General features: G+C 37.0%; 1 protein-coding gene across 3 annotated transcripts in view; it reads left to right on the forward strand.

The window, feature by feature from the left end:
- LOC136039217 (uncharacterized) overlaps positions 1 to 17,933 on the forward strand; it is a 91,612-nt gene that overhangs the window by 69,638 nt on the left and 4,041 nt on the right. For all 3 annotated transcript variants that reach the window (XM_065722748.1, XM_065722749.1, XM_065722750.1), the window contains 3 exons: positions 10,776 to 10,969; positions 12,583 to 12,719; positions 15,872 to 15,993. In XM_065722748.1, the coding sequence (XP_065578820.1) occupies positions 10,776 to 10,969; positions 12,583 to 12,719; positions 15,872 to 15,993 (453 nt within the window). The remainder of the gene's footprint in view (positions 1 to 10,775; positions 10,970 to 12,582; positions 12,720 to 15,871; positions 15,994 to 17,933) is intronic.

Raw genomic sequence — 17,933 nt, forward strand, 5'->3', positions numbered from 1 at the left:
ATTTAAAATAAATTCTGTCTAGATTTGTCGCTCCGTGTTATTAACCCGTTCTAATAGGTGGAATCTAGAGATTTGAATTTAATATTTGATTGCTAGACCGTAGTCATCTTTGTCGATGAGAGGGGAGGGTGGAGCATTTCTTAGTTAATTTATTAATTATTTATTCGTGATATGAATTTTAAGCTAAGATAAATAGTTTATCTACATTTGCTTTGTTTCTGATACATTTGACGGTAAGATAGTTGGTCAGCTTGCGGCTACACAGTCCTTTTAAATAAAGGTACACCATAATGAATTAGTTTTGCAATTATTATAGTAAAGAGCAGCTGCAGTAATATGATTCTAAAAAGTGACGGATATATACGTGGTACTAATCAGGTTCTATAATAGGATATTGTAATTTTTGATCTGTAACTATGCCAACAATTAAAAAGTATAAAGTTCAACTGGGTACAAAGTAAATATATATATATATATATATATATGTATATATATATATATATATATATATATATATATATATATATATATATATATATATATATCCTCATGCCAGTGTGGTGTTGAGAGTGTCGTCAGCCTTCTCCACGTGGAGTGGTCTGCAGGAAGGGCCTCAGCATCAGACAGCAAAATTCTAGTTTGGTCCAGGATATTCCCAAGACTATCACTCCACTGGAACTTTGGTCTGACTCTTGTACGCTACATAATTTTGCAAGTCAGTTAACCATTACTGTGGTGTCCGGGCAGATTTGACCTCGGTGGGTAAAGTTTGAGGGGGTATTACCGTGCACCTTTCTAGTGAAAAATGATGGGCTGTCCGAATTGATGCCCTAGATAACTGGCCACAAATCTCATGTCCTGTTTCCGTTACTTTCAAGAATATATCACATATATACATTTAAGGTTGAAGTGGCAGCAAGATCAATATAATATTTATACTACATTAATATTAATATTAATATTTTATTATATTAATATTTATTATATTATATTATTAATCTCTTCCTTGTATTCCTGACCAAAGCGTTGCTCCTGCAACATTCCTGTTGATGAGACCGACAGAGGGATGCTGCAACCTTTACGCTGTCTAGGAAACATTGTTATCTGGATAAGATATTAATAGCTTTTATGAATAATTCTTTTTTGGTGTCTTTTGCTCTTCCCCCTCCCACCCGAATGCCAAATTTTCTTGAGTTTCCGAATTGCCAAATTCTCTTGAGTTTCTTGGTGCTTCTTATTCTAATTGTTAAATGAAAATTGTTTTTATCAGTGTCCCCTCTCCGAGTTTTGTTATTATCGACCCCCAACCTCCTGAAAAATTTCTACATACATGCCTGCATGTCACCAATGTTATCTTTTTATTTATTTACAAAATAATATTTAAATTTATTATAATGATTTTAAATTTATTTGTGTTGATGTTTTAGTTATGCTGTTACCCATAAGTTTTCTTTTCTTTTTTGGGTAGTTTCTTTTGGAAACAAATAAAATGTACAAGGTGTTGGCTTGTGAGATGTTTCAAACAGGCTAAATTGGCTACTTAAGTCTACTTTTGTAGTACTAGAATTGTTTTGGTAAGTTTTCATCTTAATTTAAATTCTTAAAGGTGTTTTCCATAAGGTGTTGGCTTGTGAGATGTTTCAAACAGGCTAAATTGGCTACTTAGGTCTACTTTTGTAGTACTAGAATTGTTTGTAGTAAGTATTCTTCTTAATTTAAATTCTCAAATATGTTTTCTATAAGGTGTTGGCTTGTGAAATGTTTCTTTGCATGCTAGGTTTTAGCAGAGGACAACAGAGCTTGTATATGTTATTTTTATCATTTACTTTATAGTCTAAATTAAAGTAAAGTTGCAATTTACTGCAACTGTTTATTAGTTGCATTAGTTAGTTAATTATTAGATAATCATGCTAGGTTTTGGTAGAGAACAACAGATAGGGGAATGCCCAACAGATAGGTAGAGTAACTCCATAGGAGGCTTAGACCAAGTAGGACCTTGTCCTAGGGGGGTCCATAATAGAAACTGGGGCACCCTCTCTTAGGGGTCATAAATACGGGTGGAGGAGGAAGAAGGTCTCTTAAATGTACACTCAACAAGGCCCACTGCCGTTTTCACACGTCACATGAGTTACAAGAGTTGCAAGAGTGATGAGTCACAAGAGTTGCAGAACACCATCGTGGGAGGATCCTCTATAGGAGGACAACTGCGGCAGGGCTAAGATCCAGATTTATGGACAACGTCCTCTGTAAAGGGCTGTCTCGACCCTTTCGGGGTACCTGCAAGACTGGGAAACTTGCGGTCAATTTTTCCCACTTGAGGAGTAGCGTCCCTTGAGGAAATTATAGCCTAGTAAACAACACTGCACTCGTACAGGATTCTGATTACTGGATTTTTTTTTGGGCTTGGTTTATTTTGATGGGCGTTTTCGGGCTGAAAACCCTCTTCCTAGCTAATTTATATACTATGGGTTGCCTCCCCCTAGTAGCATAATATTTGTAGGCATGAATATGTAATGAGTCGGACTGTCTTGCAGGATTCTGATTCTTGTTGATAGAAGAGCATCGCCAAGTGCTGAAAACCATGTTGTGACCAAGATGGGCCCAGGATTGCACAAAGCCTTCAACTTACTGGAGGTCCCAGGGACTTCTTGATGTCCGGTTCTAAGCCGGCTTAAGCGCTTTGGTGGAGACTTGAGAAGATATATTGGTCCCGTCCTGCACTAGTATTCGGAATCACTGCTTTTCGTGAGGCCAAAATAATTTCAAAGATTTAATGAACACGAAGATTGGAACTTGGAATGTTACGACGTTAAAAAATGACTATCGCATCGACGTTTTGACTGACGAATTCCGACGGTTTGAACTGGATTTATTAGGAGTTTCAGAAACTCATACCCCAGGGGTAGGAAGCATGAAATTAGGTGAAATAGAATTTGTTTACTCAGGCAGGAAGGATGGGGTACATAGACAGGGAGTAGGGCTCATGATGAATAAGGAAGCTTCTAAGTTTTTTTTAGGCTGGGAAGGTACTAGTAATAGAATACTAATTGCTCATTGTATGACTAAAAAGCTCAGGGTATCAGTTATAGTAGTATATGCCCCCGTTGAACCAACTGATGGAGATACTAGTGACTCAAATGAATTTTACTTACAGTTACAGGAGCAAATAGACAGGGTACCAGGAGAAATATGGTGTTTTTACTAGGAGATTTTAATGCCCAGGTTGGTAGAAATAGGAATAGATGGTATCCTAGCCTAGGTAAACTTGGTGTAGGAAAAAAATCAGTAGTGGCTATAGGCTTTTGCAATTTTATAGGTATAACAACCTAGTTGTAACCAGTACGGTGTTTGGTCACAAAATGGCCCATAAGTTGACATGGTATTCACGTGAGGGTAAGACAGCAAACCTTATTTACTATGTTATTGTAACTAGAAGACTAGCAGGATCAATACAAGATACTAGGGTGTATAGGAGTGCTGTTACTGATGTTAAACGTAAAGATCACCATCTAGTAGTGTCTAAGGTTAATTTAAAGCTGAAATTTCTGAAGGGTAACTACCTCCCGGAAAGTTATGATGTTGGTAGACTCCAGGATGAAAATTTGAGAAAAAACTTCCAGGAACAGTTGAATACTGTCTCAGTCTTCATCTGACTTGCGTGCGGAGAGGTGCTGTCAAAATTATATTTTCAATTTTATTTACACGCAGTGGCGTTGTTTGACATTTGTGTATCTAATCTATGATTTTCGTTTTAAAAATATGAACTTGAGGATTATTTTGGATATTGAATCTCCGCACAGCAGGTAGAGAATTTCTGTGGTTTTTACCCCGGGTGAAGACGAGTTGGTCGGGTTCGAGGTAGTCCTCCTCCCAATCAGCCTAGTACACAGCACCTAGTTTTTTTCCAAGTTAGTTATGACTAAATATTACTGCCCTGAGTGTAGAAACCCAGCAACTAGTGGGACAGTTCAGTGCACCAAATGCAGTCAATGGTGGCATCCTAAGTGTGCAAGGATCACGCTTGGAGCAAGAGAAAAACTACTGGTATGGTTGTGCTTAAATTGTGACTTCCCCACTTCACCTTCATTTACTAGCGGTATGAAAATTCCGTGCAAAGTTACGCCACAAGCGTGCCCTAGACCTAGATCCTTTGGCAAAAACACACCCATAGTCACACCAAGGAATTCTAATCCCAAAACTAAGACAGTAACTAGGCCCAGCAGTGAGGATAAAACTCCATGCACGAATTGTTCTGAATACGTTAATGAAGTCTCAGCTTTAACTAACAGATGTTCCGTTCTTGAGAATCAACTCTCAGCTATTCAAAATGAACTATTACCCTTAAGAAATGCCCACGAATCACTCCAATCTGATTTACGTAACCTTCAGAACTTAACTGACGAAAAAACAACAACTATTGACACCCTAATGATGCAGTTAAATCAGTTGGGAATCCTTTCACCCATGCCACCCGTGAAATTACGCTCGTCTCCCTTTAGCTCTGAAATGAATAATTCTATACAAGGCCCGAGCAATCAGATTTGTAACTCATTAAGTGACGTAAAAAGTGCATGCAGTGTGAGAATGATCCTCGATAACGAGATTCAGGAAAGTGTTAAATTAGCTGACGTAAGATTAACTGACGAGAATAAGTTTCGTAACATTCAACCGACTGAAGATGAACCGTTAATTGTTTTCGAGAAAATAGTTCAACAAAAAGTTAAGCGCAAGCCCTTAACCAGTAAAGGATGTAATATTATATGCAGGTTTTTTGTGAAAGAGGCTCCCAAATTTAACAAGATATGTCGGTATTTTAATGAAAGTGGTTTCTGTAAGCACAGAAAAAAGTGTCGTTTTTTACATATATGTCCGCGCTTTATTTCGAAAACTTGCAGTAATAATGAGTGTAATTTTGACCACGTTGATTTATGTTGTGTTTTATCATGTACGGAAAAAGAATGTGTTTTCGCGCATGCGTGTTGCGGTACATCAAAAAGACGTAGCTCCAGTCACACCAATCGACAGGAAAATACTTTTCTGGATCCGAACCCGGCATCAAAAAACTTAATTGGACGGGGGTTACGAATTCAAAAACATCGCGATTACACCTTTTGCGGACCTGCGTGGCCCCCCTTACCAACAATCCCTCCCGTACATCAACATACCCCCAACCAAGCGTGTGTTGTGCCTTCTCGGTCGGTCGGAAGGTTTTTCCCGGATCCGCTACCTCAGCAGCATCAACTTTTCTACCCCCCACAAAAGATAACGTCCCCGAGCCCCCCGACAGTGTTTCAAATCCCCGTACCTCCCCCCTCCTGTCCACCCTCACAGCCCCCAATGGCGAGGACACAATTTCTTTCGTTTCAGCCGAAATTCCAGTACTGAATAAATTTGAGCCCCTGGTTGGTATGGGTAATCCTGATGACAGCCTCGCCCACCAGGGAAATAACATATTCTTACAAAGACCTACAACAAGAACATCAAACACCACTAAGGTAAAGTATTATAATTCTGATGTTTTTTCCTTCCCTAGGTTTATTTACGCAAATGCTGAAAGTTTAAATTTTGATAAAGTGGCTGAGTTTGAAAGTCTAGCTCAGGCAACAAAGGCATCTGTCCTAATGGTTTCTGAAGTTCATCGACAAAACCCAGAACTCCTGAAAATAGGTGGTTTTGATGAATTTATAAAAATACGACCTGATGACCATCCACTGGGGAAAAAAGGTGGCGGAGTTCTTATTTATGCCCATGAAATTTTTAAAGCAGCTAGACTTGATGTCCCTTTTTTAACTGAGTACGACGAAATAATGTGGGTCATTCTAAAACCACGACGTCTCCCCCGGAAATTCACTGGTATTGCTCTCTGCGTGTATTATTACTCGCCGGGTCAGACGAGTGAATACCGCCAAGCATTCGTAGAAAAGCTACAACTCAGTTCGGATTGTGTTTTGGGCAAATACCCATCATGCGGAATTTTCATGATGGGCGATGCCAATGAATTAAAGCTCCATCACCTGGACGCCGGAATCGGCCTGAAGCAGCTCGTCAATTTTCCCACAACCAAAGGTGGCACCTCCCTTGACCGAATTTCCACAAATATGCACGAATTTTACAACATACCTACGACCGGGGCTCCAATTGGAGGAAGTTACCACTTTTCTCTTGAACTTAACCCCACCTGTTCCATTAAAATCGATTACACTACAACTGTAACTATCAGTCGACCAATCACAAGTGAGGGACTTCTGACTTTTGGCCAATGGTTAAGCTGCGAGAAATGGGAAAAATTCCAAGATGCTAAAAGTAGCAACGAAAAAGCTACTATTTTCCAAGAAGCTTTGCTTCATAATTACAAGGCCTGTTTTCCTGAGAAGTCAACAAAACGTTTCTCGTCAGATCGACCATATATTACACAAGAAGTTAAGAAAATGGTAATGGAAAAGAGATGGCTTTTCCGTCATGGTAATACCCAACAAGCCAACAGGTTGAAAAACAAACTAAGAAAAGTCACTCGAAAACACGCGAACAAATATGTAGAACGTAAAGTTAATCATCTGTTCGAGTCCAAACCAAGCCAGTGGTACAACCGAATCAAAAGGATGACGGGCAAGGTGGAAAAAGGAATCGATTTTGGCATTGATGAAGATGACGTCGTAACAGCCAACTCCCTTAATAAACATCTGGGTAACATTGTGCAATCCCTCCCGCCTTTGCTGAGCGTGGGAATACCCACCCCTCCTCCTGAGTCTTTTGATTTCCCTTTGATATCAGAGTCCCAGGTGTTTTTCAAATTAAAAAGGCTTAAAAGAACAAGCATTACCCCTGTAGATATTCCCATTGATCTCATCAAAGCATTTCCAGATTATCTTAGTGGCCCCCTAACACTCCTTTTTAATCAGGTGACAAAAACAGGTGAGTATCCATCAATTTGGAAAAATGGGTTCATTACACCAATACCAAAAAAAGATGCGCCCAATGATTTTTCGGGTGTCCGACCGATCACTATGACACCCATTTTTAGCAAAGTGTATGAAAGTTTTGTTGCAGCATGGCTGAAAGACCGTATTCTGGACAAAATTGATCCAAGGCAGTTTGGAAATATGCCAAACACATCTACATCTCATTACTTAGTAAGTATAATTGACAGTATTTTGCAAAAACTCGATGAACCAGATTCTTGGATTAATCTTATTGCAATAGATCTAAGAAAAGCTTTTGATTTAATTTGCCACAAAGTTCTTGTAAAAAAACTTCTTGGACTAGGTGTAGATTCATTCCTTGTACGTTTAATTGCTAGTTTTCTTTCTGGTAGATGTCAACGGACAAAATATAAGTCCACCTACTCCGACCCACTGCCCATTTTTTGTGGAGTTCCCCAAGGTACCCTCTTGGGACCACTTTTGTTTCTTGTCATAATAAATGATTTGGCAACAACACTGGACGATCGCTGGAAGTATGTCGACGATCTGTCGCTCATTGAATGTTGTCGGAAAAACCTACCAAGCAGAGCAGGTTCATTAATGAAAGATATATGTCAAGAGGCAAAGGTGGACAAAATGACTGTCAACTTTGATAAATCTGTAATTTTAACATTTTCTTTTTTAAAATCTGCGCCAGTTTTTAATCCACCTATTCCCAGCGCCAGTCACGTGACCGATATTAAACTGCTCGGCGTTCATATCACTTCAGATCTGAAGTGGAATAAACATGTTGATGGCATGTTAAAAAAAGCTAATTTGGCCATCAGGTCTCTAAAGTTGTTGGCTCGCCATGGAATCCCTGCACCACACCTCCTACGCATCTATTTCTCTTTTATACGTTCCACACTTGAATACTGTTGCCCTGTATGGCATTTCGGGCTGACTAGGGAACAGTCGGACCGGGTTGAGAGGGTGCAATACCGTGCCCTCCTAGTAATCTCAAAAGCCCCAAAAATACCGTACATATCCCTCCTTAATCAGTTTCAACTTCAAACCCTTCAATCTCGTCGTTTAAAACTAGCCCTATCCTTTGGTAATAAAATTTTGTCCAGCCCTATACACCGAAATATCCTTCCTCCCCAACATCAACCGGCACGGGTAAGGCCACTCAGGGCCGTTGCAGAGCCTGTACCAAAACTTCAACCTGTGACTGTGTCACATGCTCGTTATGAGCTTAGTTTTGTGCCCTCGTTTGTTAAGTTGTTTAATGCTGGATCGACTTTTTAATCCGGATTATTGTTGTTAATTGTAAATATTATAATTTTGTGTATACTTGTTGATTTATTTTCGTGTGTATGTGACAATTATTATTGTTAATTGTATATATTATAATTTTGTGAATGTTAATTTTGACTTGTCGACGAATTTTTGTGTGTGTATGACAATAAAAACTAATAATCGGCTCTGTCCGTCGAATGTTTTTTAAATAAAATGAATTTGAATTTGAATACTAAACTTGAGAGTTTAAAATTTGACAATGTGGAAGATGGATGGAAAAATTTCAGAAAAAGAATTTGTGAAGTTGCTGATGGTGTCCTAGGGAAGAGTGCTAAGACTGCAACTAGGAATATTAGTGAAAAGGCTTTAGGTTTAATAGGAGTAAAAGGAGTAAGAGAGTAAAAGGGGTTTGTACAAGAATTATCTGAGTGATAGGTCGCATGAAAACAAAAAAATGTAAAGAAAGCGGAGAAAGCATTAAAATATGAACTAAGGAGATGTGAAGTGGAGAGACGGCATAATAGTAAAATATTATACTGGCATGTTAATAAATTGAAAGGGAGTAGCCAATCCGGACTAGTCCCAGTTAAAGATAGAAATGGGGCCACAATTAGTGATAAGGAAAAAGTTAAAGAAAGACGGGTGGAACATTTTGAGAATGTACTAAACCGAGATACTGTTGCAGGAAAAGATATAGATGAAAATGAAAAAGTTTGTGATACCTTGGATGTGAAGGAAGATTTGTTTATTAAGGAAGATTTAGCGACAGTACTAAAAGGATTAAAAAATAATAAGGGTCCAGGTGCTGATAGTATGATTAATGAGTTTCTTAAATATGGTGGCTCTGAGGTTAGGAATAAGCTACTGAAGATTATGAACATGATTTTTGAAAAAGGGGATGTACCCAATGATCTTAGGAAAACCTTAATTAAACTACTGTATAAGAAAGGTGACAAGAGTGAGTGTCGTAATTATCGAGGCATTAGTCTGGTCTCTGTAGGTAGCAAATTACTGAGTAATGTGATACTCTTTAGACTGAGAGATGCTGTAGACAAAGTTTTAAGGGAAGAACAATGCGGTTTCAGAAAAGGTAGAGGATGTGTCGACCAAGTTTTTACTCTTAGGTTAATAATTGAGAAGTCCCTTCGTTGTCAAACACCTTTGGTCCTCAGTTTTGTCGATTATGAGCAAGCTTTCGATTCTGTTGATAGAAGAGCGTTTACAAAGGTCTTATCGCTATATGGTATGCCAGAAAAATACATTAAAGTGATTTGTGCTATGTACGAGAATAATACTGCTGCGGTTAAGGTAGGAAATGAGGTTAGCAACTGGTTTTTATATTAAATCAGGAGTTAAGCAGGGTTTTGTTCTATTCCCCTTTATATGTATCATTTTGATGGACTTCGTCTTGAGGAGCACAGGAAAGGCAATTGGAGACTACTGAATCAAATGGGGAGGAAAGACGCTCCTGGACTTAGATTATGCTGGTGATTTAAGCCTATTAGATGAAAGTGTGAACGAAATGAATGAATTTTTAGAGGTTTTGCGAGTTCAGGGTTCTAAAATAGGCTTTAAAATTAATGTTAAGAAGACTAAGTCACTAAGGCTAGGAATAAGTGAAGATGAACAGGTGACATTAGGTAACTAAAAGATTGATCAGGTTGGGAGCTTCAGTTACCTTGGTAGTATTATAAGTAAAGATGGTGGGAGAAGTGAAGATCTTAAAAGTAGAATAGCTAAAGCTCAGGGTGTTTTTTCACAGTTAAAAAAATTGGGAAGAATAGAAAGATAAGTCAGCAAACCAAGATTAGAATAATGGAAGCTACAGTGATGACAGTGGTCAAATATGGCTCTGAAGCATGGGCACTCCGAAAAGCAGATGAAAATTTACTAGGCCTACGGATTTTTCTGGGTACCCGGCTGACTGACCGTATTTCAAACAGTAGGCTGTACGAAAAATGTGGTTCAATCCCGCTTTCTAGGGCTATAATGAAAGAAAGGTTGAGACGGCTGGGCCACGTTCTACGGTTGAAGGATGACAGATTACCGAAGATTGTCCTTTTTGGCCAACCGTCTGGGGCTACACGGAAAGCAGGTCGTCCTTGTCTTGATTGGGAGGATGTCATAAAGATTTAAAGGAAATGAGAACTTCCTGGGAGGGTGTAAAAAGGGAGGCTATAAATAGATTAGGTTGGAGGAGGAGCGTGCATAGCTATGTTGACCTCAGGTGGCTTGGTGCTGCAGTGAGTTATTAGTAGTAGTAGTAGTAGTAGTATTAGAACTTTTAGCTTTTCTTACTCTGTTATTGTTATCTTTATTTTGTATATTTTTAGTGCGGAATAGGAAATGTCCTATTCTGAGATGTTATAGCTTCTCAGGTTAGTTGTGAAACTAATGTTGCATTCTTTATTATTATTAGTTTTAAGATAAATTTTTCTCTTTCTTTCTTGTATACATTTAGTTTCCACCATATTCTTTTTTCAAAGAGGAGAGGGCTCCTATTTTTCTTCTCTTTTCCTTCTATAAAGCGAAAGTATTGTACACTGTATACTTGTCTATTATATACTGTCTCTTTAGGTTGTTGCCGTCTCTACCCAGAGAAACATTCCAGTGCATGTAGATGGGGCTCGGTTGATGAATGCTGCAGTTCACCTAAACGTACCCCCATCTAGACTATTGAGAGGGTGTGCGTCGGTCAGCATATGCTTAAGTAAAGGACTTGGGGCTCCTGTTGGATCTGTTCTATCTGGTTCAAAAACTTTTATTCAAAGGTATGCTTGCCTTTTAATTCAAGCACCAACTTACTAAATTTATACAAATGCCCCCAGAATTTACATGGTCCACTCAGATCTTAAAGACAGAGCCTCTGAAAATTTTCGGGGCTCAATTTTTGTCTTTCTTCTTAGTGGCTTAAATTTTTACACAAGCAACCAATCAGGTGGCATTTAACTTGTTGATTTTAATTTAACCGGAAATTAAACGTTCTTTTTACTGGTTCAAAATTTCGCACTGGAGGTTTTAATACCAATTTGGTTTTAAAACTCTTTTATTGACTACATGTGACATGTCTACTTTTTTGGACTAAAAATCCTTAATCCAAAATGTATTCAATAATTATGCAATGTGGTAGCCAGAGAGCCTGCCAGGTGACTGGCGTGAGGAGTATGGGTAACTTAGAAGAGAGAAAACTGGCCCTGTAGTTTACAAGATAACCCTAACACCATCTATCGTTCGGTGTTTCTTGGTTTATTTTCTGTGTAATAATGAATGAAGTAAAATTAGTGTAATTAGCAAGATCAGCGTAGTCACAAGAGTCTCATTTCAGTTTCTGAAAAAATATAATTACGAATCTTGATAAAAAAAAATACCAAACGTTCGATAGCGTTGGTGGGTGTTTTTTGTCTACACTAGCGCCAGTTTTTCTCTTCTTATTTACTCGTTCTCGTTGAGCTAGCATATATATATATATATATATATATATATATATATATATATATATATATATATATATATATATATATATATATATATATATATATATATAATGGCGTATAATTTGTCAATAGGAAAAGTATTTGTCCCCTTTCCGCCGTTTCGAAATTCAGATTCCTCCCCCCATAAAAAATGAAAATTTGCCTGAAAGTTTTAACTCGGCTCCCCAGCTGTAAGACCAGACAACTACATGTAACTACATGTTGTTACATGTACTACATGTAAAATTCTTCAGTATTCCATAAAACAGGTACATGTGCATGGAGTGTGCGCAGAGCCACACATCCAAAAAAAGATTAATTTTCTTAATGTTTTTTTGGATGATAACATTTTTGGCACAAAATCCAAAATTTTTTTAGTCTTCTGGAAATTTTAGCCTTAATTTTTTTAGTCTTTTGGATGATAACATCTTTGGCACAAAATCAAATTTTATTTCAAGTTTACATACACTAATTAGCACAATTTTTTTAGTCTTCAATTTTTTTAGTCTTCTGGATGATAACATCTTTGGCACAAAATCAAATTTTATTTCAAGTTTACATACACTAATTAGCACAACGTTTTTTTTGATAAAATGTGATAATTTTTTCTGTGATTTCATTGATAAATTGTCTATATGATCCCTGCTAATGCCTATTGGTCGTATCTGACATGTTCTCGCTTCTAAAATGATTACCAGAAACTGCTCGTTAACGTCTTCACAAAGGGAGGATGACTAGGTTAATGAAGATAGGGGGAGGGGGTCGAACCATAATTTAACATACATAGCCCTCCTGATTCTCTCTTGGGAAACAGCATAAAAAAGCCTTATGGGAATAATTTCTGAAGCTTAATAATGTTTGATACGACCCTTATTGGGAAAGTGACGATATATATTTCATTTGTTTTTTAGAGCTTTGCGGCTGAGAAAGTCTCTGGGAGGGGGAATGCGACAAGTTGGTATATTGGCAGCTGCTGGCCTATTGGCTGTTAACAATATGGTAGACCGATTGGCTGATGATCATCTGCATGCCAAAATGATTGGAGAAGGTATTTAGAGCTTTAACCATTTTTTTTTTTTTGACTACACTGCCTTTCCATAATATAAATCCCAAAAAATAAGACAGCGATGAATTATTTCGAGATAATAAAATAATTTTAAAATGAAAATTTCGCTCTATATCTAAGAGCTGTGTTCAGCAAACAACGCATAAATATAAAATAAAACTTATAATAAAATAGTCACCATTTAAATCAAACAAAAATTAAATTAAAATAATCCTAGCATCATCACTTCAAGGAAATTCATCAACTAGGACTGAAAAACAAAGACGAAAATGAAGACAAATCAAAAGCCTTTTTTTAACGCAGCCCTTGCTGTTTTTTTGGCAGCTAGCCTAAATGTTTCTTTTGATACAAATTCATTGCCATTAGCAATTAGATTTATAATTAAAATAGCAATTGGCAGAATTAACAGAATAATTAAATCAGAAGAGTTAAAGTAGAATAAAAATCGTGGGAGGGATTATTAAATATATGGCAAGCTAAAGCAGAATCAAAGGAGCTATTAGCACAATTGGAATTTAAAGCTTTGGTGATATCATCTGCATGCTGTTGTAGGTGTTTTTCTAAATTGTGTTGGATTCTACCTACGTAGCATTTGTCATAATCACATGGTATTTGATAAACCCCTCTGGGGCGTGGGGTTCTATCTTTACCATAGTTTAAGAAACTCCTGGTTTTGATATTATTAGTAAATATTACTTACAGATTAATTTGTCTGCAACCTTTTCCTAAATCATTTTTGGGATGTATGGGAGGTAGATTGTATTTGAGGACTTATCGGGATTCTTACACGGTAAAATACCATTGGAGTGTCTTTTCAGTCCACTGCTAATTGTACTATTAATAAGTAAAATGAGATTCTCGTTTCCAAAAAGTATGTTCCTGATAAAGTTTAGTTTTGCTATAATGTGAGAATCAAAGCAAATATTTAGGACACGATCGACTAAAGACATTACAACAGCTCTCATAACTTGTGGGGGCGATTTAATTTAAAATAAAGATATATATTCTTTTGTGTTGGTTTTCTGTAAATAGTAAAATCGATTCCGAGCAACAATACTTTTTGAAGAATCTAATAAACTATTAATAGTAAGGTCAGTGTTAAAATCGTTGTTAATCAATTTTAATAGCAAGATGGCTCTACCTGACGCTCGTATTTATAAGATAGTTTTGAGACACTTTTACATAATGTAGCGAAACGTCCGTAGACTGTTCATTTCTGTAATTAGTAGGTATATAAACTGTAAAAACAAGGATATGGCCTAGATCACCAGCAATAAAATTCTGTAATTTTATCAGGACGGATGAAGAACGACGGATGAATTAGCTGGAAAAAAACTTCAAGCTAATCACTATTAACGCAACTTAACTGGTGCTCTACTATACACTATTTCGGATAACTTGAATATTTCGGCTAGAATTATTAACTTATCTCTTGCACCATTTATGTCGTGAAGATACAAGTGTATACAGTCCGAATTGCCGTGATTGTCCATATCAGTGAAGGCAGGGGGCATAAGACTCAATATTGAGGAATCGAAATATTGGCAGGCCTACGGGTCTTTAGCACGGCGCAGGAGCAGCTGTTGCTTCTGTTATTTCCACTATGTTTCGTGAATTTCACTGTGGAGGCTGAGCAGGCATTAACATACCTATTAAAATGTGGCCCTGTCACTTTTAACATGGGGTCCGGCCACATTTGCCCCATTTGAGTTTACTCATACATTCACGTGTAAAGTGATCCAAGCCTTTGCCTTTGTAGCACTGCTTGGGTCAATTCAGCGGACGTAACATACGGAAAAGCGGGTAATAAATTTTACTGTCACACTTTGGAGTGGTATCGAGATATACTTGAGTTTTAATGGAAAACTAAACGATTGTACTACCTCCAAAGCGCTTTGCTTGCATAAACAGGTTTCAGACACTTGTACATGCTGTAGTGAAACCTTCGTTCGACTGCTCATTTCTGTAACCAGTAGGTATATAAACTGCCAGAACAATGGTATGGCCTAAATCAACAGCAACAAAATTCAAGCAAATTAAAGTAAATATCACCAGCAACAAAATTCTGTAATTTTATCAGGACGGATGAATTAGCTGGAAAAAAACTTCAAGCTAATCACTATTAACGCAACTTAACTGGTGCTCTACTGTACACTATTTTGGATGACTTGAATATTTCGGCTAGAATTATTAACTTCTCTCTCGTCCCATTTATGTTGCAAAGATACAAGTGTATACAGTCAAAATTGGTGTGATTGTCCATAGCAGTGAGGCAGGGGGGGGGGGCAAGAGATCCAATATTGAGGACTCGAAACATTGGCAGGCATACGGGTCTTCACAACGGTGCAGGAGCAGCTCTTACATCTGGGGTTTCTACTTTGTTTCGTGAATTTCACTGTGGAGGCTAAGCAGGCATTAACTTAGCATTTAAAATGTGGCCTGGTCGCTTTTAACATGGAGTCCTGCCACATTTGCCCCATTAGAATTTACTCATACATTCGCGTGTGAAGTGATCCAAGCCTTGGCATTTATAGCACTGCTTGGGTCAATTCAGCGGGCGTGACACACGGGAAAGCGAGTAATCAATTTCAATGCCATACTTTGGAGTGGTATCGAGATATACTTGAGTTTTAATGGAAAACTAAACGATTGTACTACCTCCAAAGCGCTTTGCTTGCACTGCAGAGTTAACCAGACCAGTAATAGTTGATTCCTCAAAGCCATTGTCAATCTGTATAATTTGTAGGTATTTCTTCTTTACAACCTTAGCACTGATGCGTGATACGGAATATAAGGCACTTACCACAGATCAGAGAGAATCATTATCGTTCGTAAACACCAGTAGCCGATCTCCCCGCTGCTTCACATGGTTGACTTTGTCTAAGCATCCTAAATTTGAAACATATATGCATCCTATATATGTGATTCAATCCGATGTCACATTGTACTTAAATGTTTTGTTAGTGGCTTCTTTATTTTTCTATTTAATAATGTTTCTATTAATTCTTTCTAATCTATTCTGTTCTATTTAATTCAATATTTCATTCCGTTTACGTAACTTAATGTCTTGTCTCATTGATCTAAAACATTTCGTCATGACCCATCTTTTAATTTTTGCTTTCTTTTATCTACAGCGATCAACAGCATGAATAGCGAGAACATGCAGGTTGATATGTCAGCACTAGAGTCAAATATCTTAATGGTTGAAACCAAGAGACCCTTAACTCCAGAAGATGTGGCTGCACGCCTCTCTCAGGTCTCTTTTTTCTTTCTCCTTATCTCTCTCTATTTTTCCTTCTTCCTTTCTTTTTTTGTATCTCTTTTGTCATGTCTCTCTTATTTGTTTTTCTTCTCTCCTTTGTTTTTTTTCCTTTTAATACTCATTATTTAAGACTAATGTCTTATTTCGGTTACACATAAAAAATACTATATACGAAGAGTTCTCAGTTTTGGGCTTGGAACTATTTTTACTACCCTGTACACTGAACTACAATGCTATACACAATCATTATGCTTTATATATATATATATATATATATATATATATATATATATATATATATATATATATATATATATATATATATATATATATATATATATATAAATGCAAAGAAAAAGAAATAAAAGCACTATCTATGAAAAAATATACTTTCAAGACAGTAGAATGGAGGACGTTTGTTTTTTCTAATATCCGAAAGCTTACTACTTAGCACGGCAACTTTACTAAATACATCTTTCATCCCGAATTTTGACAGAATCTTCCCATGAATGGAGAAAAAGAAGATATTTACAATATCGAAAATACTGAATACGCAGCGTCCCCGCTAGTTTTCGGAACACTTAATTTGTCCACACCTTTTAGATAAGAAACAATCTGATTATAATAAAGACTTACTTCACTTTATCTATATCCAACATAAAAAGTGCAGAAGGTGATAAGGAACGCAGATCTTTGCTAGTAGGACAATCAAGGTAAGCATATAAAGGGCCAAATCTGTTTTGCTTCCAGTCGCCAACAGCAAACCACTAGGTCTAGTGGAACCACTAGGTCTGGTGGAACCATTAGAACCACTAGGAACCATGCTAGGTCTTGCACAACCATCGAGCTGAAAATCTATTCGAAGTAGTAAATGTAGGAAGTAAAAGTATACTTTAGTAGTACTTTGTACTAAAAGTAGTAAATGTAAAAGCTCCGAACTAAAGTAATAAATGTCTAAATCGTGATGATTATTTAATCGTGATATTTTTACTAATTATTAATCATTATTTTTATTAATTATTAATTGTTTAATAATTGTTAATTTTTATTAAATTATTAATCGTGATAATTAAAGTAGTAATTTATATTAAAGTAGTACTTTAGTCTTCGAACTAAAGTAGTAAATGTCTAAATCGTGATGATCACATTGCTCATCAATGAGAAACCGTTGGAGCCCGCAGTGACCCAGATCTGACATACTACCAGTAATGATGTACCAACAATTAAGTGATTTCTTTGCAACACTAATAGTAATACTAATATATATAACCAATAGGGGGGCAGAACACTAAGTAACATATCTGACCGTGGTGTGTGGTAGTTTGAGTCCATATTAAAATTGACCCACGACCAAGAATTGATATCTATTCGCAGTATTATCAGTTTAAAATAGTTTTGAACATACTGTAAGACTTTGCAAAGTGATTCGTAGAAGTTACTGTTCGATAATTATACGGTTACTAGATATCTCTCAGGACTGTAGAGCTAAATTTAAATGCCATCAGAAATAAATCACTATCAGAAGAACTTAGAGCCAAATTTATCTTCTGTCAGACATAAATCACCATCAGAAGGACTGTAGAGCCAAATTTTAACTGCCGTCAGGAATAAATCACCATCTGAAATAAATCACCATCAAAAGGACTGTAGAGCCAAATTTAACTGCCATCAGAAATAAATCACCATCAGAAATAAATAACCATAAGAAATAAATCACCATCAGAAGGACTGTAAAGGCAAATTCAACTGCCATCAGAAATAAATCACCATCAGAAGGACTGCAGAGGCAAATCCAACTGCCATCAGAAATAAATCGCCATCAGAAGGACTGTAGAGCCAAATTCAACTGCCATCATAAATAAATGACCATCAGAAGGACTGTAGAGCCAAACTTAACTGCCATCAGAAATAAATCACCATCAGAAGGACTATAG

Source organism: Artemia franciscana, chromosome 19 (genome assembly GCF_032884065.1).
Source record: "Artemia franciscana chromosome 19, ASM3288406v1, whole genome shotgun sequence".
NCBI classification, from domain to species: domain Eukaryota; kingdom Metazoa; phylum Arthropoda; class Branchiopoda; order Anostraca; family Artemiidae; genus Artemia; species Artemia franciscana.